We start from the raw sequence: 27,448 nt of genomic DNA, 5'->3' as shown, positions 1-27,448 counted from the left end.
GGGCCACCGGAGCGGTCACGAACTTAGGAAAAGTGTGTGTGTGTGGGGGGGGATTTGGGCTATTAACCTAGCTTTAACGATTTTTCAGTCATATCGCTACGATGCCTGCATTGTGACAGTTTATAGTGATCTCTAGCACTGCGGCATCATGCCGCAGCCGTGTAGCTTGATGTCCCACCCATTCACATTATCCTGACACCAGGCCGACCAGTCCTAACACTAACCTCTTAATGACCTCCGGCATCCGTGGCGGACGCTCTAATCACTAGGCCACCGTAGTGGTGAAATTAGGAAAAGAAAAATAATAGGTGTATACAGGTTGAAACTGCCATTTTCACGCTCAGTTCTAAACCTTGATTTCAAAGGATACTATGCACAGGTAACTAGTTAGGTCGACAGGTAGAGAGGTTATTGTGGAGGTCAGCAGGTTGATAAGCGCGGGTCATGACAGCATTAAACTAAGAGGCCTCACTTGAGAAATATGAGAATTATAAATGTGGACAACGTGGTTGGATTTGAGACTTTCTACATTTGTTTCTTTATCATAACCCATTTCTTTTTGTTTTGTTTTTTGTTTTGTTGGAGTAGTGGGTAAAACAGGAAAATGAAAGATAAGCAAAGACCAGATATAGTTAAAAGAACATGGAGCAAATAAAGATTAAGATAATAAGAAAACGAGAGGGAACTAAGGAAGAAGTATCTTTGTAAGTATTAATTAGTTTTAACAACGTAAGCTTCATTATACTAACCTGCTCCTATTTTTTCCTTAATTTCAAGCATTAGTTAGTATTAACAACATTGCAGACTTTAGTTATACTAACCTGTCCCTAATTTCTCTTTAAAATCTCTAGTGCTGTATCTAGTTGGCATACAATGTATGTTCCGTCACTGAGATCCATGAATGTTATATATTTCAAATATTTGAACACTTTCCTCACAACTATATCGCCAAGAAATCTTGTCTTTTTTGAAATTCCGTGCTGTCCGATACTTGCGTAAAAATATGCTGAGAACACGTATGAACGGGCACAGAAGCAAGTACTTACTCCATTTGCTGTATTTACATAGGTATTCAGCTGTCTGTTCACTGTGAATGTCACGCACCACATACTCACACTGATACATGGGTGACAAAAGCTACCAAATCACAATACTCTCCGGCTATGATTTTCACTGACAACCAGATTAGACTTTACCACGGCGAAGACTATATTAAACAATATAAAAGTATTTACCTTAAGGGCATGTATAAAGAACAAACAATGCAGTTGCAATGTACAAGGTTTGGAATTTCCACAAGTTCCACAAATGTTGCGACATTAACTCTATGCCAAGACTGACTATTTTTTACACATACACACATACACAATTTAAAGGCTCGAGTTTTTTTAAATGTTTGACCAATTTAAATTAAAGATTTATAAAACAGATTGAAAGATCTCTATAATGTGTTATTTATGTGGCAAATTTATGACGAATAATCTCTATTTCACTCATTTAAAGAAAAGTAAATATTGAAACTCTGCCCCATTGATACACTTATCTTTTTCCAGTGAGTTATTTTTCGGAACTAATCGTGTGTGTGTGTGTGTGTGTGTGTGTGTGTGTGTGGCTTGAGTTATTCATTTGCCAAGTTTATCATCAATACAGTTGGTTTTACTCATTTATACGATATGAATCCAATTATAATATTGCCATTACATATAGTAGTAAATAGATTGACTAATTACATTACTAGATAAGATTGACAATTTACATATACTGTTAGATAGATGACTATTTACATACACTGCTAGATAGATGACTATTTACATACACTGCTAGATAGATGACTATTTACATACACTGCTAGATAGATGACTATTTACATACACTGCTAGATAGATGACTATTTACATACACTGCTAGATAGATGACTATTTACATACACTGCTAGATAGATGACTATTTACATATCCTGTTAGAGAGATGACTATTTACATGTACTGCTAGATAGATGAATATTTACATATACTGGTAAAATATTGACTAATTACATGTACTGCTAGATAGATGAATATTTACATATACTGGTAAAATATTGACTAATTACATATACTAGTAATTAGATTGATTAATTACATATACTAATAAAAAGAACAAATAGAATATGCATTGATTATAAACTGGTCTGAAATGTTAAATTGAGGACGTTTCTTTTCAAAGCTGCTAGTAATGGATTTTTTAATTTTTTTTATAAAAATGTTAACAGATACCGTCAAAGCAAGTTTTCGCAAATCATACACTGGCCAGAATATAATCAAATGGTTTGAGATGTTTCCTGTTAAAACTTGGTTTATAAACATGAAGCGGGATCTCTAGATTTTGCTATTTTTAATGCAATTATTATTAACGAAAAATCTTTTACAGGCTTTACATTTACTGCAGAATTTTAACCATAAAATCGATATTGAAGTCAACGTAAAATGTACAACAAAGTGAGACAAGTAAAGTTAGAGCGATCACTGCTTATTTACGAGTATTAAGCTTGAACCAGTCCGATTTCTGTATTTCCTTACTCTGTGAGCATGTCCCAAAACACGGTATATGACGCCAAATTATTCCGCATGATTTTAATAACTCTTTGTTCGTGTGTATGCGTGTGTGCTTCGATAATTTTTAATAATGTAGTTTTGCAAAGATTGCTGCATCCTCGTCAAATATAAAATACAGAGAAAAACTACCTTGTAAAAAACATCATCTACATTTAGAAGGTGTTGTACAGTACAAAAAACGCATTTTGTCATGACTGACCCATCTGCCACGTGGTCCTCAATTTTCGTAATTTGTTATGTTGAAAGTAAAAACAAGTCATACATATACAACGGTATACTCATATCGTAAGCCTCTGTAAAGCCTGCAGAGCCATAACTAAGCCAAACCCATTATGGTTTAATTTAATTTACCACTATAGTTAATAACTTAAACTATTACCTCTAAATTTATTAAATTCAATAGTATTACCTGTATAGTTAATACATTTAAAAATATTACCTGTATAGTAATTAAATTCATAGGTATTACCTTGTGTAACGTAATCGAGCTATCGCCATTTGAGACAATGGGGTTTGAGAAATAAACGTTTGAGTGACAATGGAAAAAGTGTATTATCCTCTGGAACAAATAATTGTAAAAATGTTTTTACAAAAGACCCAGTTATCCACAGTTAGTTATCCACTCCTAGTTATTAACACCTAGTTGGCTGAATATGAGAAAACAACTTTCCAAATAATCTGTTTTCTGATTATTATTCAGATAAATAACATTTGAGCGTTTCAAACGAACCAATACCAACACACCTGACATGTTTCCTTATGTACGACCTTCTGTAATTGGAGAATAACATACCACTAATTGGCTAAAAATAAGTGATATGCCAAACATGTATATATGAACATCTTCAGTATTAGTTATAACAGCAACACATACACTACGAACAGGAGTACTGCATATATGTCTATATCCTAATCTGAACCGTACCATCTCACGCAACCAACTTATAGAAGCCATACACTCTTGGTGAATTAAACTAAAAGTATAATAAAACAATGTAAGCCTATATATTATAACATTGAACGTGTTTTGCGAAACTGAATAATAATTTAAACTAAAAAGAATATAACTCAACCAACTTGTCTCAAACTAGGCAAACCATAATGACGATCCCGCCCCGACAGCTAAACGTACAAAGAACTTCTTTCTAATGGCTGTCCCAGTCAAGAACCCTAAGTAATATATATATATATATATATATATATATATATATATATATATATATATAGTCGCGCGCGATAACATATATTACGCACGTGTCCCGCAAGCAATGTTGGCGTCACGCGATCCTGCTAGGGAAATTATATTTACAAAATTAATATGGTGCGCCAAACACGTCACCTTAATAATACTGGAATCTATGGTGGTCTAGCCAAGCCATATCAGGTATTTCGTAACACCTGTATAGTAATGAACTTCAACAATATTACCTGTATAGCTATGAAATTCAAAGGCATTATTCTTATAGTTATCAAATTGAACAGTACTACCTATATAGTTATCAAATTTAATGGTATTACCTGTATAGCTACCAAATTCAGCAGTATTGCCTGTATAGTTATCAAATTGAACAACATTGCCTCTATACTTATCAAATTCAACAATATCACCTGTACATTTATATATTTAAGAGTATTACCCTTATAGTTATCAACGTTATCAGTATTACCTTTATAGTTGTCAAATTTAACAGTTTTACCCTTGCACATATCAAATGCAACAGTATTACCCTTATAGTTATCAAATTTAACAGTATTACCCTTATAGTTATCAAAGTTAACATTATTATTCTTATAGTTATCAAGGTTATCAGTATTACTCTTATAGTTATCAAACTTAACAGTACTACCCTTATAGTCATCAAAAGTTAACAGCATTATTCTTATAGTTATCAAATTTAACAGTTTTACACTTATATTTATCAAACTTAACAGTATTACCCTTATAGTTATCAAAGATATCAGTATTACCCTTATAGTTATCAAAGTTAACAGTATTACCCTTATAGTTATCAAATTTAACAGTATTACCCTTATAGTTATCAAAGTTAACAGTATTACCCTTATAGTTATCAAAATTATCAGTATAATCCTTATAGCTATCAAACTTAACAGTATTACCCTTATAGTCATCAAAGTTAACAGTATTACCCTTATATTTATCAAAGTTAACAGCATTATTCTTATAGTTATCAAATTTAAGTTTTACCGTTATAGTTATCAAAGTTATCAGCATTACCGTTATAGTTATCAAAGTTAACAATATTGCCTTATAGTTATCAAAGTTAACAGTATTACCCTTATAGTTAAAGTTAACAGTATTACCCTTAGTTATCAAAGCTAACAGTATTACCCTTATAGTCATCAAAGTTATTAGTATTAGCCTTATAGTTATCAAACTTAACAGTACTACCCTTATAGTCATCAAAGTTAACAGTATTACCCTTATATTTATCAAAGTTAACAGTATTATTCTTATAGTTATCAAATTTAAGTTTTACCGTTATAGTTATCAAAGTTATCAGTATTACCGTTATAGTTATCAAAGTTAACAGTATTACCTTATAGTTATCAAAGTTAACAGTATTACCCTTATAGTTATCAAAGCTAACAGCATTACCCTTATAGTTATCAAAGTTATTAGTATTAACCTTATACTTCTCAAACTTAACAGTATTACCTTATAGTTATCAAAGTTATCAGTATTACCCTTATAGTTATCAAACTTAACAGTATTACCTTATAGTTATCAAAGTTATCAGTATTACCCTTATAGTTATCAAACTTAACAGTATTACCCTTATAGTTATCAAACTTAACAGTATTACCCTTATAGTTATCAAAGCTAACAGTATTACCCTTATAGTTATCAAAGTTATTAGTATTAACCTTATACTTCTCAAACTTAACAGTATTACCTTATAGTTATCAAAGTTATCAGTATTACCCTTATAGTTATCAAACTTAACAGTATTATCCTTATAGTTATCAAAGTCATCGGTATTACCTTATAGTTATCAAAGTTATCAGTATTACCTTTATAGTTATCAAATTTAACAGTATTACCCTTATAGTTATCAAAGTTATCAGTATTACCTTTATAGTTATCAAATTTAACAGTATTACCCTTATAGTTATCAAAGTCATCAGTATTACCCTTATAGTTATCAAAGTTAACAGTATTACCCTTATAGTTATCAAACTTAACAGTATTACCCTTATAGTTATCAAATTCAACAAAATTGTATTTCTTATGAATCATTACCATAACACCTGTATTATATGACTATGTATTTATCACTTTGTAAAATAACATTAAAAACTAGACAAGAAAATTAATATCATCGATATGTATGTACTAAGATTCGTTTAGGACAATGTTTTATTGAATAATCGCTATTTTTGTTTTCTTTTCAATGATATAACGGTCTTTATGATTTTGATCTGTCAACAAATATAGATCCAGGTATCCTTTTGAGGTTACACTTTTTATCGAGGTATCCTTTTGAGGTTACAAGGTTTTATCGAGGTGTTCTTTTGAGGTTACAAGGTTTTATCGAGGTCTCCTTTTGAGGTTACAAGGCTTAATCGAGACTGGTCGATCACATCGAGAATGAGCAACTTTGTATTCATTCTAATCATTAATGTTTGCTTTTATTGTTTGCTTTGTTTATTTATTATTTATTTTTTTATTTAATTTTTTATTTATTGAGGGAGGGTTTGGCTTATCTTATTGGTGTAATCCTATGAGTCATGCTTTTAATATGATACTAATCTGTACCCAAAAACTCTGGGATTACATTCAGTCCTACTGATTATTTTAATACCATCTTTAAACTTACCCGTCTTTTTATTTAAAATATTTTTATCTTTATTACACTTTAATCAAGCTCAAAGTTTCTTTATGAAGGCACTCGTTCCTAATGTACATATAACACAATTCGTCCTTTTGACAATTTTCAACAACTCGGAAATCACTTTTCCGTTTATTTAGATGAGGTCGCGGCGTGCATACATTCTCTCCAAACAATGGACGTGAATATTCTCTTCAAAACAAATAAAATAAATAACAATAAAAATTAATAATATTAGAAAAATTGTAAGCAATATAATCTAATGAATCTATTTTCCCTGCAAGGACAATACCTTAAATTATGTTTCGAACAGCTTTACATCATTCAAGCAAATACGATGCAAACATGATACAAAATATGATACGAAACATGACAGAAACATGATACAAACCAAATCGTTACACAAACATTATGCAAAACATAACAGAAACAAAATATGATACAAACAAAAGCATTACACAAACATGATAAAAAACATGACACAAACATGATACAAAACATAATACAAAATTTGATACAAAATGATACAAAACAAAGTACATATATAACTTATATAATTTCATATTAGTCTGTCGCAACGCTTATTATTGTTGTTACCGTCACTTATTTTTACCAGTTGTAAATTTAAATGCAGTGGTGCAAGATCTAAACGAAGGGTAGTACACAAAACTGTCATATGTACATAGGGTACAACACACAACGGGGCCCCGAGTGGCCGAGTGGTCTAAAGCGCTCTCCGTTACGGATCACTGTCATCTCACCTCTGTCTGGGTTCGAGTCTAGGATTCTGCCAATGTGGGTATGTGAGAAAGCTTACCAGTAGCTTCTCGTGGGTCGGTGGTTCTTCCCGGGGTTTTCCCGGGTTCTTCCTCCACTATTAATACTGGCCGCCATGCATAGCCTATCGTGTGCTGAAAAATGGCGTTAAACCCCACAACAACAACAACAACAACAACACACAACTGTCATTTGTACATAGGGCACAACACAAAAATTCCTATGTACATAGGGTACAACACACAACTAGCATATGTACATATGGTACTACACAGAACTGTCATATGTAAATAGGGTACTAAACAAAACTGTCCTATATACATAGGGCACAACACAAAAATGTCCTATGTATATAGGGTACAACACACAACTAACATATGTACATATGGTACTACACAAAACTGTCATATGTAAATAGGGTACTACATAAAACTGTAAGATGTACATAGGGTACAACACATGACTGTAATATGTACATAGGGTACAGCACATAACTGTCATAGGTACACAGGGTACTGCACAAAATTGTCGTATGTACATAGGATACTGCACAAAGCTGTCATATGTACATATGGTACTGCACAAAACTATCCTATGTACACAGGGTACTACGCAACACTGCCATATTTACATAGGGTTCTACGCAAAACTGTCATACGTACACAGGGCACTGCACAAAACTGTCCTATGTACATCAAATATTAAAAGTGACGAACCGAAGAGTACTGCACCAAACTGTCCTATGTACATCATAATGTTGACAGTGACAAAGTGAAACCAATCAACTACACTTAGTGCATTGGAAGGGCAGAGTCGCTTATGCCATGAACTGAAAGTAAAAAAAGAATCCTGTACCTTTGGTTTGAATAGCCATTGACATATTTTAACTAGCACTGAGCCTTTGTATTCTCTATTAGGATCGGTGGAACATTGCACATATCAGTAATTATGTACACTATAGTTTTTGGGTGGCATTAAAAAAATATTTCCAGCATTGCCCCTCCCATCATAAATACCTCACCTAATCGATGATATTTCATAATATATCCGTCCAATATTAACAAATAATTAATATCACTAGCTATAATCCAATATTTCGGTAAAATAGAAAATTCAGGCATATATTTATATAAATTCAATTTTATAAAGACTTTATTAATCTTAACCCATTTCGCCACTAAATCTTCCACGCCTCTTTCCTGATAATTTGTTAGCATGTATGTGAGCACTTAACTATAGCCATTTATATCCCAGTACGCTTTATCATTCGGGTGGATAAATATTCTACCCATGAACAGAACGGTGAACTACGTACAGAGGTTTGGAATTTTCTCTCGTGAAATATAATATCTGGTTGAGGTTACGTTATTCAAGGGTCGCCAGGCTTACTCATTAACGAAGCACACCTTGTGAAAGTGTAATGGAAAATCGTTGTAAATCGATGTTTCGACAATTAAAATGTAATTTAAATGGAAAATAGCTGTAATTCGATGTTTTGACAATTAAAATTTGTACATAATGTCTGCAAGGTAACTGATATTAGGCCCCGATATCCGACAAGGTTTCTGTCCACATGTAATCCTCGTGATATCGACGGGTAATAAGAGTTTGACTGACGTGCGGCGAACTTTTTATTATAGACGAAACGTCAACACCTAGGGCGTGATTCAGGTCATTAGGCAATAATGACCCTTAATATGTCATGACTTCCTGTATGGTCAGAATATTCAATGAAACATACCAGATCGATTTTATAATTCAATAATACATACCAGATCGATTTTATAATTTGCCGCATTAGAACTCTCGAGAAATGAAATATAATAGCAAACTACAAATTTGCAGACTTCAAGTTTACATTTAATGTTATTAGAATTTTCTTTCATACCAATTGTGCAATAATGTGACCGATGATAACAAGTGGAACAAAACTCCTTGCCACACCCCTTTCCTACAATTTCTTCTTTGGACCATCTTCATACATCATCGGGCACCATATAAGGTAAACGTCACCAAGTATCCCATCTCTTTCACTGTCATATATTTTGCTGGCAAAACACTGGTGGTTCTTTTTTATATGGCAAAAAAAAAAAAATTAGTAGACGCGAATAATATGTTATAAGGTGTACTTAGCATTTGGTTGAAACAGTATTTATGTACAGAAATCCTCGTGGAAAGTATCGAACAACAAATACATGTCATTGAGCAACAAGCATGAGGTTATTTAAAGCTATCTGCCCTTTCACAATAAAAGGCTGATATGATTAATGAAGGTGTAACATGATTCCATGGCATTGAAAGAAAACTGAACATATAATACTGTAATAATATCAGACAATAACTTATATGTTTACATCATGATACCATATCTTTGCAAGTCAATAAATATAAAGGAAAGAAAAATATGAAGATGTACGCATTGATGGGAAGGGTGTGGGTGTGGATAAAGGACGTTTAACTTTAGCTCGTGTGGTATATATTTATGATAATAAAACACGTACCGGTGATGCAACAGCTTCATGTGAAAACGTAACTAGTGATAAATAAATTTCTTAATTGTAATTATGTACTAATGGACTTCCTTGACGATCTCTTTGTTGACCTCAACCGACTGCAACGGATTACCCTTTATTAAGAAGGTCCTATTGTTCGATTTTTGAGGGTAACATAACTTGTACAGTTTTAAGAGAAAATGCTTGCCGTGTCTGAGGGTAACATGGCTTATCCAGTCTCAAGAGAAAATATTTTTGGTGTCTGAGGGTAACATAGTTAGTTAAGTTTTAAGAGAAAATGCTTGCTGTTTCTGGTTTAAAGCATGAACTTATTGCTAGAGACCACATGCTGTTTGAAAAGATCGTCCATTAATAGACTGAAACCAAATCGAAGTCTGTGCTGGTCTTTCTGTTTGATAGTAATAGGGTTAATGACTTTTTATATAGTCATAGCTGGTATTTCTTAGAATACGGTAGGATGTAATAATGTTACTGCTATAAAAAAGGCATCTGTGTATGAAATCGTCAAAATATTTAATTCATCATTCACCGCCTCGTGTCCCAGTGGTAAGGCTTGCATTTTGTTGATTATAAAATCACTTATAACAAATACTTGGTCATTTCATGCCAAAGAAACTGGAACTAGGGGCCTATCCCTAGCACACACCGAGGCCGACGAACTGGGCTAGCCTGGATGGACACTGAACCCACGACCGTTGGATTGCGAATCAGACCCTAAACCAATTAAGTAAGCGATGCTCCACCAAATGATATGAACACATAAGCACTCTACTTTATGAAGATAAAGGCTTTTCAGCTTCGTCAGACTGCGAATACTGAATTTGGCAAACGTTCAAAATACTGTTGTTATGTATACTGTATTTAAGTTATATTTAATTAAATCGTTTGTTTCTTAGTTTTAATTTCGTTTTAATTCCATAACATGCTATAGTAATGTAATTTTGTTTACAGGAATTTTACATTTTCGAGAAATTAGTTTGACTTGACTGTTTGTTCATAAACACCTAAAAATAGAACTTTGTATCTTTATGCTGACCTAGCTCCTGACCTTGATGCAGAATTAGTAACAGTTTGAGCAAGAAACTATTTAAGATTCATTCTTATTGTGTGATTTAAAGAGTGAAATCGATGCTGTCGTGAGAGTGCGTGATGTAAACCTTCTAAAATGTTCTGGAAAGTCATCACGCACACCTCGTACGGGCATCTGTTTTGCGCAGTAGCTAGGTTAGTAGCGATATTTTAAGAAATAATCTCAGTCTGGCTTTTAAACACTTAAATAGCAAGTTTTTCTCTGTTGTGACCAGTAGGAGTTACATTTTAATTTTTCTTCAAATTATTTGGATTCTAAGAGATTAGTTCCTTTCCCTTGAGAGTATATAAGTGCTCATAAAGAATTCTCCGACAAAGAAATTTATTGAATTTTTATTCGGAATTAAAACACCGAAATATTATTGTTGTGGATTAACGGCGAACTGTTGACACATCAGTACTACACTGTCTATATCATGCGTCATCGCCTTCCATTTTTGATTTTGGTTCGGGAATTGAACTCAAATCCATTAGAGCATATTATTACTAGGACTAATACTTTTTAAATCTTGGAATATTCTTGGATCATTTTTGGATCTGATTCTTGAAACCGTAAGTTCTTTATTCCATTTTATCTTGTTTTTCTAGGGAAATAATTTATTTGTTAAATTTTACAAAGCTTGTTGTTTTCACTCTTTCCTTGTTGCGTTTATTAACAGCCTAAACGTAACACTGTACAATGTGGCGAGAGACCTAAATATAATAAAGATATTGAAATAGTCCTAAATATAAAAAATACCTTGAAACAGTTCTAGCAACGGTGCCGGATTATCTTAGTAGCAAAAGTATCATTTTCTACGGGCTCCTCGCTTTAAAGGGCCTCACGTTACATGATTTCAAGCTATCAATTACCTATATGTAAATGATGCTATTACTGAAACGTCAGACATATTTGTCGTAATATCTGGCTGTATAGCAAATGAAAAGATACAATTACTTCAACATGCAAGTTAAAAATGTATGTGTTTTACTATTTATGTGTTTTTAAAAAGTATTTAGTGCCCTTGCTAAGTAAAGCTTCAGGCCCGGCACTAGCTTAATCGGGAACGTATACAACGAAGTAGTCCATAATATAAACAAACCGTGAAACAGCCATACCTGAAATAATCTCAGATATTAAAATGTCATGAAACAGTGTAAATATAAAAAAAGACATCGAAACAGGCTATGTCCTTGTGCAAGATGAACAACCGTCTCTCTGTTTTGATAATCAGTGGACCGTTATAGGATCTGTCAGTATGACATTAACTCCACTGTTATGCTTACATTTCTTCACAAACGCATACGACCGTCTCAATGACATGCAATAAGATACATGCGTGTAACTAAAAATAAACATAAGTCTAAAAAAAAAGGTGACATTGGCCGCTTTATGAACAGATGTCGTGACGTCATCGCATTACATCTGGGCAAACCTGAAAATGACATTGCAAAAGTATTGAAGGACGAATCAACAGAGTAATCAATAATAATAACAGTAATAATGAGGACTTTGTATAGCGCCTAATCTTTAGAAGCTCTAAGCGCTTTACAACATTAGACAACACCTATAAGATAAATAAATAAAAAAAAACATAATATGATTACAAAAACAAACACAATGAAATTAGAAAACATTAAAAAAAAAACATGCTGAGAATATTTAAGGTAGGAAACATTATTAGGTCTTTAAGTTTGTTCTTGCTGTGGTAATAAGTGAGTTTTGAGAGCCCTCTTGAATGTGATCACCGTGTCTTTGTGTCTAAGTTCAGTGGGCAACTCATTCCACGTTGCTGGGCCCTGGTATGCAAAAGAACGCTGTCCATATGACTTTGTTTTCATAGTGAGAATAATGAGTATAAGATTGTCAGAATAGGAGCGTAAGTATCTTTCTGGTGTTTACACATGGGTGAGGTCGGATAGGTATGTTGGACTAGAGTCCGACAGTGAAACGTAGCACAGAGAACAAATTTTGTGTTTGATTCTGGATCGAATGGATAGCCAGTGTAAGGTACAGAGTAGCGGGGAGGTGTGCTCTGATCGTCGTACTCTAGGTATGATCCGAGCAGCTGTGTTTTGAACTTTTTGAAGTTTCTGGAGCAGATATTGAGATGAACCAGACAGAATTGAGTTACAATAGTCCAGTCTTGAAAGTACTAACGAACACACAAGTGTTTTAGTGGCATCAACTGAAAGATATTTGCGAATTGAGCTCATGCGTCTCAGCTCAAGATATGCAGCCTTGCATATGTTCATGACATGTTGGTGCAATGTGAGAGTACTGTCCAGAGCAACACCTAGGTTTCGTACTGATTGTGTGAATTTAATGTTGGTATTGCTGATATTTATTGTTACAGGTAAAGGATGTTAATGAGAAAGCCTTTGTGTTGTGATCAGAATGGTCTCAGTTTTATCATCATTCACCTGCAGCTTGTTACATGTTGTTAATGATTTCACATCAGAAATGCACCTCTCTACACAGTGGATGGTAGCATCAACTTCAGTTGGGTGGCTAGATTTGTATATTTGGGTGTCATCAGCGCACAACTGGGGAGACACTGGATGATGATCTATGACACTTGAGAGCGACTGAGTGTACAGAATGAAGAGAACAGATCCAAGAACAGACCCCTGTGGAACACCACAACATATATCGACTGGGCTGGAGTGTATTCCATTTGCAGACACAATTTGTGTCCAGTTGACCAAGTAGGACTTGAACCACAGTAAGGCTGTATCGTGAATGCCAGATACATGCTGGAGACGGTGAAGTAATATATCATGGTATATTGTGTAAAATGCTGCAGACAAATCAAGGAGGATGAGGACTGTAATCTTTCCGCTATCCAATGCAGAGAGAATGTCATTAACTACTTTTAGAAGAGTAGTTTCAGTACTATGGCAAGAGTGATATGCAGATTGAACATTGCTAAAACGACTGTTTTAATTTAAATGAGATACAAGCTGGGATAGAACAACCTTTTCTAAGATTTTTTATATGAATGGGAGATTAGAAACTGGGCGGTAGTTCTTTAAATCGTTATGGTCTAGTGTTCATTTCCTCAGCATAGGCTTTACAATGGCAGTTTTGAAAAATGATGGGAATTCCCCGGATGGAAGAGAGGTATTAATAACATCAGTTAGTGAAGGCAATACTGGATCTAAACACTAAAGCAGCAGTGATGTTGGAATTGGATCAAGTTCACAAGACTTTGTTGCACTCTTTATCAGGATTGTACGTACGAAATCCATAGAGACAAGTTCAAATGCTGCTAATGGTTGCCGCTCAAAATCTGTATCCCAACTGTATGGTGACGAGGAGTCAGTTGAAATTGTGGTGTCAAGCTTATCTCTAATGGTTTGTACTTTGTGACGGAAGAAATTTGCAAACATGTCCGGAAGGTTAGCTTGTTAGTAATCTCGAAGATCTCTTTGCAGCTGGAACTTTCCATGATCTTAGTAGTGTAGTGGGCTGATTTCGCTGCATGGACTATATTTGTGACATTCCTCTTAGCGGCTTCATAGATTTGCTTATGAGTAGCGAGTCTGGTGGAAAGCCAGAGCCTCTCAGCTTTACGGCGGTCTCTTTTAGCAGTGCGAAGCTGGTCCCTAACACTGCTATACCATGGATTTGAATTGATACTCTGCACTTGGTAGCTGGGGCATGTTTGTCAAGCAATGAACGCAGGCAGTTATCGAGTTGGTCCGAGTTAGGAGGTAAACAAGTTGTTAGGTTAGCTTGGATTTCGTGCATTAGTTTGGTTCTATTTATCATACGAAGGTTTCTCTTAGTAGCAGATAAAGGTCGAGAGTTAGGGACTGATACGTCAAGATGGCATATAATGCAGAGGTGATCTGATGCAAGGTCATAGGATACCAGGGAGGACCGTAGAATGTTATCATCAGGTCTATGAAGAATCCATTCTAAAATGTGACCATGTTTATGGGTGGGTTGGTTAAATGACACTTTGAGGTTGAAAACATTAATGGAATCTATGAGTTTTGATGTATCTGAGTTTCCGGGACAGTCAAAGTGAAAGTTGAAATCTCCAAGAATAATCAGGTTGCCACCTATCGAATTTCCATAGTCCAGGAGATTCGGAAACTGCTCCAAAAAGAGAGATTCAGCCAGCTTGCTTTTTTCTACTAGGAGGAGGGCGGTATAGGTAGAAAAATGGACTGACCTTTGCTCCAGTGTGAATGTGGTTTGGACTAGTTCAAACGATGTGTGGTCAAAATTGAATGTTGTGGTGTAGTTAAGACGTTTTATCATGGAGTTCTTTGTGATGACATCAATTCCACCTCTGCGAGAATTAAGGGGGAACGACTTGATGGAGTAACCAGTGGGTGTTAGATCCGGACACAATTGGGCTCATCGCCTGATGTTTTTAGCCATGTTTCTGTCAGGAAAAATACGTCAATATTCTGGTCGTTGACAAAATTAGCTATTTCTGTGCGCTTTTCCGGTGGTCATACTGACTGGGCATTGAATAATGCAATGCGCAGAGGTATTTTTTAGATAGTTGACACGAAGTTTGACGAATTAATAGGGATTTGAATTAGGTTATCTAAATTAACGGTCGAATTCTTTTTCAATTGTTGAGCCGAAATAAGGGAGATAACTGGAATTCTTCTTCCTGTTCTACGCCCGCCAGCTTTGAGACAACGTTTCTTTTTTCGATTCTGTTTACATTTAGGTAATGATGAATGTAGTCCCAGTTCGTTTAGTCTAGAGCATAATGAAGTGTGGAGAGCCAAGGAGTGATCATTTAAAGCAATTAATGAAGGTCCATCGTTGCATAAAAGGGTTGATTGGCGAGTATCACGTGATGGCGGTTTGTTCAAAAACAGTGGAGCAAGACAGCTGAGAAAAAGTCTAATTGTTCTCATTTCCAAAACAAGGAGATGAAGAAACACATACGAATTTAACAGTCAATACATAATGAACACAATAACGAAGATGAAAACAGGCAACAAGCACATATATCATGAAAAGGCACTAAAAAACGGAACAGCTGCTTCAAGCCGGTCAAGCGATAGCGGCCATCTAGTAAAGTTTTGTCACGCTGGAATTATCAATGTATATTAAGACATAAAGGTAGTCAAGTTGTGTCACAATGAAATTATTTATACATCAAGACATAAAAGTAGTCAAGTTGTGTCACAATGAAAGTATTAATATACGTCAAGACATAAAGGTAGTTAAGTTTTGTCACAATGAAATTGTTTATACATCAAGACATAAAAGTAGTCAAGTTGTGTCACAATGAAAGTATTAATATACGTCAAGACATAAAGGTAGTTAAGTTTTGTCACAATGAAATTGTTTATACATCAAGACATAAAAGTAGTCAAGTTGTGTCACAATGAAAGTATTAATATACATCAAGACATAAAAGTAGTCAAGTTGTGTCACAATAAAATCATCAATGTACATTACGGAATAAAGGTAGTCAAGTTTTGTCACAATAAAATCATCAATGTACATCAAGACATAAAGGTAATCAAGTTGTGTCACAATTAAATCATCAATGTACATTACGGAATAAAGGTAGTCAAGTTGTGTCACAATAAAATCATCAATGTACATTACGGAATAAAGGTAGTCAAGTTGTGTCACAATAAAATCATCAATGTACATTACGGAATAAAGGTAGTCAAGTTGTGTCACAATAAAATCATCAATGTACATTACGGAATAAAGGTAGTCAAGTTGTGTCACAATAAAATCATCAATGTACATTACGGAATAAAGGTAGTCAAGTTGTGTCACAATGAAATCATCAACGTACATTACGGAATAAAGGTAGTCAAGTTTTGTCACAACAAAATCATCAATGTACATCAAGACATAAAGGTAATCAAGTTATGTCACAATTAAATCATCAATGTACATTACGGAATAAAGGTAGTCAAGTTGTGTCACAACAAAATCATCAATGTACATTACGGAATAAAGGTAGTCAAGTTGTGTCACAATAAAATCATCAATGTACATTACGGAATAAAGGTAGTCAAGTTGTGTCACAATGAAATCATCAACGTACATTACGGAATAAAGGTAGTCAAGTTTTGTCACAATAAAATCATCAATGTACATCAAGACATAAAGGTAATCAAGTTGTGTCACAATTAAATCATCAATGTACATTACGGAATAAAGGTAGTCAAGTTGTGTCACAATAAAATCATCAATGTACATTACGGAATAAAGGTAGTCAAGTTGTGTCACAATAAAATCATCAATGTACATCAAGACATAAAGGTAATCAAGTTGTGTCACAATTAAATTATTAATATACATCAAGGCATAAAGGGAGTAAAGTTTTTGTCACACTGAAATTGTCAATGTACTTTAAGGCATGAACGGAGTCAAGTTGTATCACACTGAAATTATCGGTGTAGATCAGAGAATGAAGGGAGTCAAGTTGTGTCGCACTGAAATTACACTGGACAACAAATTTTTACAAAAGTCATGTTACTGAAATAAAATTAGTCAATTCTTATCAATTTTTATGTGCTGAACACGAATATGACAGTCAAATTGCAAAATTGGCTCTAGTTTTTTTGTAATCTGCAAGAAATTAATGTTTACATAACGAAATGCATTCCAATAGTAAAAGGTCAACTGTAATAGCCTACCTATAAAAAATCAAGTCATTGACTACATCTTAGATTTCTTCGCCTGTCTCTTGTACAGCTGTTCGGGAGCATCTCTGAGGAGTGTCCAGCAGTAGTCAGCCAGCATTGTAGTGGACCATTTTCCCTGGTATCTTTGTTCCATTGTTGCGATATCTTGATGAAAACGTTCGCCGTGTTCATCACTAACAATACCACAGTTGCTAGGAAAGAAATCCAAATGGGAATGAAGGAAGTGAATCTTTAGAGACATATTGCAGCCAAGTTTCTTATACTTCATCAACATGTCTTCTACTAGTTCCTTATAGTTTTCTGCCCTAACATTTCCGAGGAAGTTTGTAGAAACTAGGCGAAAAGCATTCCATGCTTGTTTCGCGTCACCTTCCAGCAAGTTGTTGAACCGGTCATCTTTGAAAAGCTCTCGAATCTGAGGACCCACAAAAACTCCCTCTTTAATCTTTGCTTCGCTGAGTCGAGGGAATTTTTCATGCAGGTATCGGAATGCTGGCAAAGTCCGGTCAATGGCTTTCACGAAGTTCTTCATCAAACCTAGTTTGATGTGAAGGGGTGGTAGCAAGATTTTCTGAGCCTCAACCAGAGCTGGGTGTTGGATATTCTTCTCTCCAATGGCTACATTCTGCCTGTGAGTCCATTCCTTCCTCATGTAGTGCATTTCCCTTGCTCGGCTATCCCACTCGCATAAGAAACACATGTATTTTGTATATCCTTGCTGCAGTCCCATTAAAAGGGCAACTACCTTCAAATCACCACAGAGGTGCCAGCTGTACTTGTTATACTCAATGGAATTCAGTAGCTGCCTTAAGTTATCGTATGTCTCTTTCATGTGGACAGCATACGCTACTGGAATAGATGGAAGAATGTTTCCATTGTGCAAAAGCACAGCCTTGAGACTCAGTTTCGAAGAGTCCACAAATAGTCTCCATTCTTGTGGGTCATGAGTGATTTTTAAAGCATTCATGAGGCCCTCAATATCGGAACAGAATATCAGATTACTTTCCTTTCTGAAGAAAGGCTCCAATTGCTGGTGGCGCTTTCGATATGCAGTAATTGTGACATCTTCTTCTAGAAGATTCCATTGTTGGAGTCTTGATCCTAGCAATTCTGCCTTGTTCTTTGATAAGTCCAAATCACGAATCAGGTCATTTAGTTCTTCCTGTGTTATTCTGTGTGGGGTTGATGATGCACCACAGTGAAAATCTGGATCACTGCATGCTGATGGACCAGGAGAAGAACAGGTCGACTGACCTTTGTCTTCGTCAGATGAATCAAGAGAATATTCTGCTGGAGGTTCTGGAATAGGAAGTCCCTCACCATGTGGAACTGGTCTCAATGCAGACGGAATGTTTGGGTAGACTATTCTCGACTTCTTTCGCTTCGTTATTCCGCCGGAAAGAGGAGGAACCAAGCAGAAGTAACAGTCATTTAGGTGGTTGCTTGGCTCTCTCCACACCATTGGGACTGCAAACGGCATTGATGACCTTTTGCAATTCAACCACTGTGAAAGCTGTGTTGTACATGTAGCACAGCATATATGCGGAGCCCAAGGCTTGTCTTGGTCACCAACCTCGCATCCGAAGTAAAGATGATATGCCTTCTTCACTTGAGAATTGATACTTTTCTTCTGGTTGGCAAATGTCACTTCCCCACAAATATAGCAAAAATTGTCCGCGGTATTAACACACTTTCGAGGCATTACTGTTCTTTATTGTACGTAAATGGATAAAATAATAAGTTTTATGTAACAGTAGCTTGAACGTCTAAAATATTTTAAATGCTGAACCTATCTGATTGGGCTTTATATAGTACACTGCTTACGTCAGCTTCAGCAGCCGCCTGGCATTAGTATAATAGGCCTACACATGTATAGTACACTGCTGACGTCAACTTACTTCAGCAGCCGCATGGCATTAGTATTGCATTGCATCAGAAAATGATGCAATCAACTGTGGATGATGTGAGCATGATGGTATTATGCAATGTTACATCATTATTCCGGATGTTGCTGCAGTCCTACTGGAGAAATTTACACAGTGAAACATAGAAAATGAGGTATATGAATATCTTCAAAACGAGAGCCAATACAAATTTTTCACGGTTATATTCGTGTTCGGCACACCAAAATACTACAGATTAGGGCCTTTTCAAGTCAGTAATGATTTCACTGTTGACCAGTGTTATCAGTGTACATCAAGGCATGAAGGAAGTCAAGTTTTGTCACACTGAAGTTGTCAATGTACATTAAGGCATGAACGGAGTCAAGTTGTATCACAAAGAAATTATCAGTGTAGATCAGAGAATGAAGGGAGTCAAGTTGTGTCACACTGAAATTATCAGTGTATATTAGGGTATGAAGTAATTCTTTTAAATAATCAGTCACAAAAATAGTTGTAAGGGTGAACGTTCAAATATGTTCGACTTCATTGTGTCATCCATTTGGGATTTTTAAAAACCTATTCCCACAGATTTCAATTAAGATTACTGTATCTGTATTCTATCTTTTTTTTTTTAGTAAAGTAACTTTATTTAGTACAGCATCATGTACAGGATCTTTGTTTAATACCGTATCTTTGTTTAGTGCAGTATCTGTTGTACCGTATCTTTGTTTAGTGCAGTATCTTTTGTACCGTATCTTTGTTTAGTGCAGCATCTTTTGTACCGTATCTTTGTTTAGTGCAGCATCTTTTGTACCGTATCTTTATTTAGTGCAGCATCTTTTGTACCGTATCTTTGTTTAGTGCAGTATATTTTGTACCGTATCTTTGTTTAGTGCAGTATATTGTACAGTCTTTATTTAGGAAAGTGTCTTTGTTTAGTACAGTACTTTTATTTCGTGCATTTTCGTTAATTAGTTTAGCATTTTTATTTAGTACAGTATCTTTGCTTAATTTACTATTTTTATTTCGTACAATATCTTTGTTTAAAACAGTATTATTATTAAGTACATTATTTTTATTTAGGACGGTATCTTTTTAGTACAGTATCTTGTGAGTATATTGATATAGTACATATCTTTATTTCGTACAGTATTTTTGTTTAATTCACTATTTTTATTTCGTACAGTATCTTTGTTTAAAACAGTATTATTATTAAGTACAGTATTTTTATTTAGGACGGTATCTTTTTAGTACAGTATCTTGTGAGCATCTTGATATAGTACATATCTTTATTTAGGACAGTATATTGTACATTATTGTTATTTAGTAAAATTTGTTCTCTGGGCTACGTTTCACTGACGGACTCCAGTCCAACATACCTATCCGACCTCACCCATGTGTACACACCAGCAAGATACTTACGCTCCTCTTCTGACAATCTTATATTCATTATTCCCACTATGAAAACGAAGTCATGGAAAACTGATATATATTTAACTCGTACAGTATCACTTTATAAATCAAAGAGATGCAGTCCTCATTGACTGCCATTGGTACACCACGAAATATGAGGTTTTACTCCCATGACGAACCTCATTATCAATTGACTTGTGTGCAATATTGTAATACGTCGTCTGATGACACTCGTAAACTGCATGGACTGTATGCAGTGTGTTGGAAAATTCTTCCGCTGGTTGAATATAGGTAATGTAAACCACCTACAAGATCTTTCTAATGTATCATCCACGCTTGAGTTCAGTTCACTTAAAACTTATTCTATTTATTGACATGTTAAAAAGGAAACACCCATCCCATACATTATAAATGGACATCGGCAAACAAATATTACAATACGACGTTACTCGATGAAAACGTATATAGTGAGAGAGAAAAGAGAGAAGACCGTATCATGGACACGTAATATACATTAGTGTAACTCAGTTCTTTCGAGCCTGGGCGATTTTAAAGGGAAGGTGAAAACAAAGTAAACATAATATATACAAAATATAGTCTTATTTCTGACACATTAAATGTGATTCTTATATTTCGTTTCTCTTTCTTACAATAAGTTTGATGAATGTGAAATAAACCTATCTCACTGCAGACGTCGTTTTTGTTGTTGTTATAGGGTTTTAACGCCATATTTCAGCACACGATAGGCTAACCCCGGAAAGAACCACCACCCACGAGAAGCTACTAGCAAGCTTACTCACATACCCACATTGGCCGAATCCGAGACTCGATCCCACGCAAACAGAGGTGAGATGGCAGTGATCCGTAACCGAGAGCGCATTAGACCACTCGGCCATTCGGGGCTCCCACTGCAGATGTAGTGACATAGCTGAATTTTTTTAAACTTACGTTACGAATCTTAATCATACTCACCGTTTAACAGGGCATTCATGAGAGAACGAGTTTGACCAAATCATATAAAAACATAGAACATATAGAAATTGTCTTCGTACTAGTAGTCATTACACTTGTCTTCGTACTAATCATTACGCTTGTCTTCGTATTTGGGCGACATATATTTTGTACATATTTGGCTTCTACACATATTCTCCACGAGCTGATGTTACAAGCCTTTTACTTATTCACCAAACCCTCCCCCAGATCCATCAACACCAACATTATCTTGTATCATATTTTGTCATTTAAGTACACGGTACTATCATTTAAGTACGCAGTAATATCATTTAAGTGCACAGTAATATTTGATTGCTCAATCCTCTATATCTCCTGCTCGAATTTTAAAAATATGTTTACCATGATGACGTCAGCAGAAAAATACTGCTTAAATCAATTAGCACCAGCATTTTCTAAGTCAGCATTAGTCAACGCAACAATATATAAACGTTTGAACCGTTTTAAGCACCAGGTAACACGGTTGGATGACTCGCTTTGTGTCACTGTGGAATATATATATATATATATATATATATATATATATATATATATATATATATATATATATATATATATATATATATATATATATATATATTGCTTAACTTTGTCAAAAGCTAATGACTAATGGCTTTAAATAAAGACTGAAGTCTTATCTGGAAACAAAATGTTTGACACCTTACTCATAATTTATTTACTAAGCATAAATCATCACTACCCTTTACATTTACTTCATTTTTTCTATGTTATCTGGTGCAGAGCTTTTACGTTATATATGTCCATTTCTGTAGCGTTCTTACGTTATCTACATTCACTGATGTGGCGTTCTTACGTTATCTACGTCCACTTCTGTTGCATTTTAAGTTATTTACGTCAACTGCTGTAACGTTTGTGCGTCATATACGTCCATTGTAGCAGTGTTTTCACGTTGTCAGCTGATACTGGTGTAGCGTATTTACGTGATCTACATCCACTTCTGTACGTCATTTACGTCGATGTTCAAAGACCGAATTCTCAAAATAAATTTTAAAAAAACATTTGCTTATGTAGTTTATGTCTTCAATAAACCTGATTGCCAGCTGACGCTGTACAGCTGACTATGTGCTGTACACATACAAAAATATATTCTTGGTGTCAATGACATATACCGTTACTTAGAACATTCTATTAATTTTATAAACTTTTGCGTTGATTTTGTAACAGGTCTCATTCGTACAATCGCTTTTCCTCTAGCGGATTTTGTTGTATCGAGAAAGAGACAATTGGCAAGAAATGGAACGTTAGCAACCTCCGTGGCTAATTTTTTTTAAAATGTGTAATCTTATATATAAATATATAATTATGGAAAACTCTCCCAATGGAGAACTCGGCCTGGGGGAACCCATCCCATGTGTCATGAGACGTCGCCCCATGGTTGTTAAGGCATTATATATTGTTGTTTTTCGTCAACCTAATAACTTATTAAATCTATATGTGCAACTTTTCAACTTGTCCATTTGATTAACTCCACTTCTGTACTTAACGAAAATGAAGTAGTATCTGTCCATTTTACTCTGCTCTTCAAATCATTAGATGCATTTTATTTGGAAAAAAATAGAGCCGGTGTAAGCATGGTTTTGTCGTCTGCAGTTTTATATATGAAAGGGTTCCAACCAAATAGCCAAAGTCATCCTGAGATGACTTTATGGCATGAACCTCTATAACCCGAAATCGACTGAATTGGCGATGACCGTCAATAAGCCAAAGGGTTATAGTATCATCTCTCTAACTGAACAATTTAATCTGATTTTTCATTGACGAATGATACTTGAACTCGATAAAAGCATCATTGACGCCTACTCAGGAAATGCGGTCGCTAGAGGATAATGCGCAGAATTCGGATGGTATCTGAAAGCTCACATGTATATATACTACGCCCATCATTTAGTTTATTTCTTCTTTTTTGTCAGTGTTCGTATTTTATTATTTCTCAATAAAACAAACTATTTAAAGTTGAACGAGAAGGTTAAAAAATATTTAATTACTAAATTGCCGAATCAAAATAAACAGGATGACGTTATTTTAATATACATAACAACACAATGGTCACGCGTACTAACGGGATTTTGTTACCTTAGATGCATGTTTGAACTGTTCAATGTACATAATGAGAAGAACAAATCTAAAAACAAATTTAAATCCTGGACTAAACAATATTTCACATGCTCCGAATCAGCTTGAAAGTTTGGAGAATCAGCCAGAAATCTGAGCCGAATCAGTCAGTAATTTTGTACCGAATCAGCCTCGTCCGAGTTTGAGAGTAATTACGAGGGACGTCATGGGGGGGGGGGGATTTGTCCCCCGCCCCCGAATTTGCAAGTGTTGTAAAATTGTTGTAGCCTATATACTAAAATTAACAAGACCGTCAAGTTTTGTCCCACCCCACCCCCAATCAAGTTTTGCCCCCTCCCCCGAAAAAAGTTGAAATGACGTCCCTGGTAATTACCACATTAATATATATATATATATATATATATATATATATATATATATATATATATATATATATATATATATATATAAAGGAAGTTAACAGTAACATTTATTTAAAAATTGTTCTCGTGGTGTTCCGGTGTGTGTTAGTATAAGAAATCTAACGAGTTTATATGAACACACAGACTTTCAATTATAAGCGATCCATTTGACAATCTGAACCCTCTGCAAAAATGACTGTGACTACTTAATATTACGTTCGATAAAATAATTACATTTGTTTGAACATCAATAAATTTAGATAAGTTGCGCACGGAACGTACATAGATTTTGTCAAAATGGGTTTAGAACAAAAATGTTTATGTCTGAGTTAAAAACAATGACGACTCGCGCTTTTTGTATTTTTAAACAAGTGTTCCTGTTGTTTTAATAGAATTCCGATGAAAAGTAGGATCTCAGCAAATTTGACAAAGAGTTTAATATCACTGCATATATCTATGAACTTACCGAAATTTACCAAATTACTAGACAGGAATATACAACTTGCCATGATGACATTTGCAAAATACTTTGCAATGACAAACATAATAAAATAGAATTAGGATGCACCTGCATCATATATATCTAGAACGTTTATTCAACAATGCATCGACACTTAGTTATTCGTTTTTGAACATACACCACAAAGGGAAATAATCTTCCTTGTTTTTTTTTTGGTTTTCCGAGTTTGACTTCATTTCAGTTTCCCTTCCGAAACCACATTGAGTTGCATAGGTCTGGAGTTTGCTTCCTTGTACGGAAGAGTCAATACCAGATAATAAGATACATCATTCATGTATTCAAATAATGCGGTAACCACCATGTGGCGACACCTTTGTTGCTAACAGGATTGTTCTAAGGTACACATTTAGTAATCAAGAATAATTGTATGTCTATCAATTAGTAATCAAGTAAGAATACCTGTATATCTATCAATTAGTAATCAAGTAGGAATACTTGTATATTTATCAATTAGTAATCGTCAAATAAGAATACTTGTATGTCTGTTTAATTAGTAATCATCAAGTAAGAATACTTGTATGTCTGTTTAATTAGTAATCATCAAGTAAGAATACTTGTATGTCTATCAATTGGTAATCGTCAAGTAGTAATACTTGTTTGTCTATCAATTGGTAATCATTAAATAGTAATACTTGAATGTCTATCAATTAGCAAGGACGTCATGGGGGGGGGGGACATAAACCCCCTCCGTCTGAATTTGCATGTGCTGTAAAATTGCTGTAGCTATATACGAAAATTAAAAAACCCGTTTTTATCCCCACCTCGAAAAAAAATTTGAAATGATGTTCCTGCTATTACTCTCTCTAATCTGTTATTCAGCCTGAGCCAGAGCGTTGATATTTTCACGAATCACGTTTTACCCCGCCCATCAAGTTTTGCCCCGCCCCCCTCCCCCATCAAGTTTTGCCCCCCCCCCCCCAAATAGTTGAAATGACGTCCCTGTTAATTAGTATAGTAATCATACTAATGATACTAACCTGATTCTTGTTTCGATCGGATTTCCAATGCTACATCAAGTTAGGATGAAAAGAAACTCATCTCTTCCTTTTTATAATCATGCAGCGATGACAACTGAATGCCAAGTCATTTCGTTATGAGAGACAACGTACTCCACATCGTCGAATAATTTATTTTTGGATCACCTTCATCAGTCCTGGGAGATCTATGAACATCGTCAGGTAAAGAATACCCTCTCTTCCAGTTTCTTATAATGACGTTGCGTGTGACAAGCTCCGCCTACTCACATACGCATGCAGAGGAAAACTACTTAACATGGAAGGCACACGGAAGTGACATTTTCATGGAATTATTTTTCTTTTTATCCCTATCAACAAATCGCCTTTTGAGATATAGAATCAATTAAAAGCATGAACTAATCACTCGGTTGTTTAAACGTCACAACGTCACAACGTCACAATGTCACAAATAACAAATATTCCCTTTTACCTCCATCCTAAGTTTCAAGTTTTATACGACATAATGCTGAACGAAGGATCAGAACTCGTCGTCGATATTGAAAATGTGAATCATGTATATCAGCTATATATATCAACTATATATATGTACAGAAGGAGTGTGCTTTTTGGCTGGATAGGTTAAGTTTGTTTTTCTTCACGCATCACAACCCTTTCACAGTTACGTCTTAGCGTGACATGTATACTAAAATATGCAGCTCAAGTATAAACACGATAGCCAATGAATCTGTATAGTCAAAGGATAAACACGGTAGTCCATTAAACTGTATAGCCGAAGGATGAACACGGTAACCAAAAGAGCTGATCTGATTGTGGAAAAGCAGCTAATCAGACAGACACGTCGGCCTAAAGCCACTCGGCTCCCGGTACAATATATAGTGCGTGACCACTCTATCTTCAAGTAGAGTATGGCAAACTAACCATAGCCTATCACAACTGCCCTGTTAAAGATACGGACGTTCCTGCAGTCGCACATTTTTGTTAAATAAAGGGAATGTTTCCGCAATCGCACATTGTTGTCAACTAAAAGGAACATAATAGGCGGTCAAAAATGGGTGTGGTAAATTCTGATTGTTAACAAACTGAATGAATGCATTAAAGAGGCTATATAAATGAACGTCATCTGTGAACAGGATATGATAGGATGACGTGTATATAAAGTGAGAGGTAAATATTGCCAGATACACTACTCTACTGACAACCGGCTGACTTGATTTGCATATAGCATAATGCAAAGTCATTTTACATAACGAAAGTGTCTCCGAGGCGTGTGTGTATTGACGAGAGAGACACGGAGGGAGAATGATATAAAAAGAGAGAATGAAGTTACATTTCTCTGTTTTATAAAACTCGGTGAAATATTTTCAGAGCATTTGAAAACATTAGACAGTAGAAGAGACCCGCATGTCAATGAATAAAATATTTTCATTTTTAAATAGGTAAAGTTCTGCAGTAAATTGCTCCAAATCACGACAAGCACTTTCTTAGCGGTAACCATGTTGTCCTGCTCCCTTGCTTATTTGCCAACAATTCACGGTTTCTAAGAGTAAATTCGAGTGGGATAAGCATAGTTGCCAACAATTCACGGTTTCTAAGAGTAAATTCGAGTGGGATAAGCATAGTTGCCAACAATTCACGGTTTCTAAGAGTAAATTCGAGTGGGATAAGCATAGTTGCCAATAATTCACGGTTTCTAAG

At 35.0% G+C, this 27,448-nt stretch overlaps 1 protein-coding gene across 10 annotated transcripts in view; it reads right to left on the bottom strand.

Moving 5' to 3' along the window:
• The window catches only part of LOC149780351 (beta-1,3-galactosyltransferase 1-like), an 84,579-nt gene extending 57,702 nt beyond the window's left edge, over positions 1-26,877 (bottom strand). For 2 of the 10 annotated variants that reach the window (XR_016415064.1, XM_089937240.1), the window contains exon 1: positions 25,754-26,850. Coding sequence is in view for 1 of the 10 variants with exons in the window: in XM_089937238.1 (XP_089793364.1) it covers positions 822-870 (49 nt within the window). In the remaining 9 variants the exon portion in view is untranslated. The other 8 variants (XM_089937242.1, XM_089937243.1, XR_016415068.1 and 5 more) reach the window with 7 other exon arrangements.
• Between the last annotated feature and the right edge of the window lie 571 nt (positions 26,878-27,448).

Source organism: Sinohyriopsis cumingii, chromosome 16 (genome assembly GCF_028554795.1).
Source record: "Sinohyriopsis cumingii isolate HCF-2022 chromosome 16, ASM2855479v2, whole genome shotgun sequence".
Classification (NCBI taxonomy): Eukaryota; Metazoa; Mollusca; class Bivalvia; order Unionida; family Unionidae; genus Sinohyriopsis; species Sinohyriopsis cumingii.
This window is presented reverse-complemented; position numbering and strand designations above follow the sequence as displayed.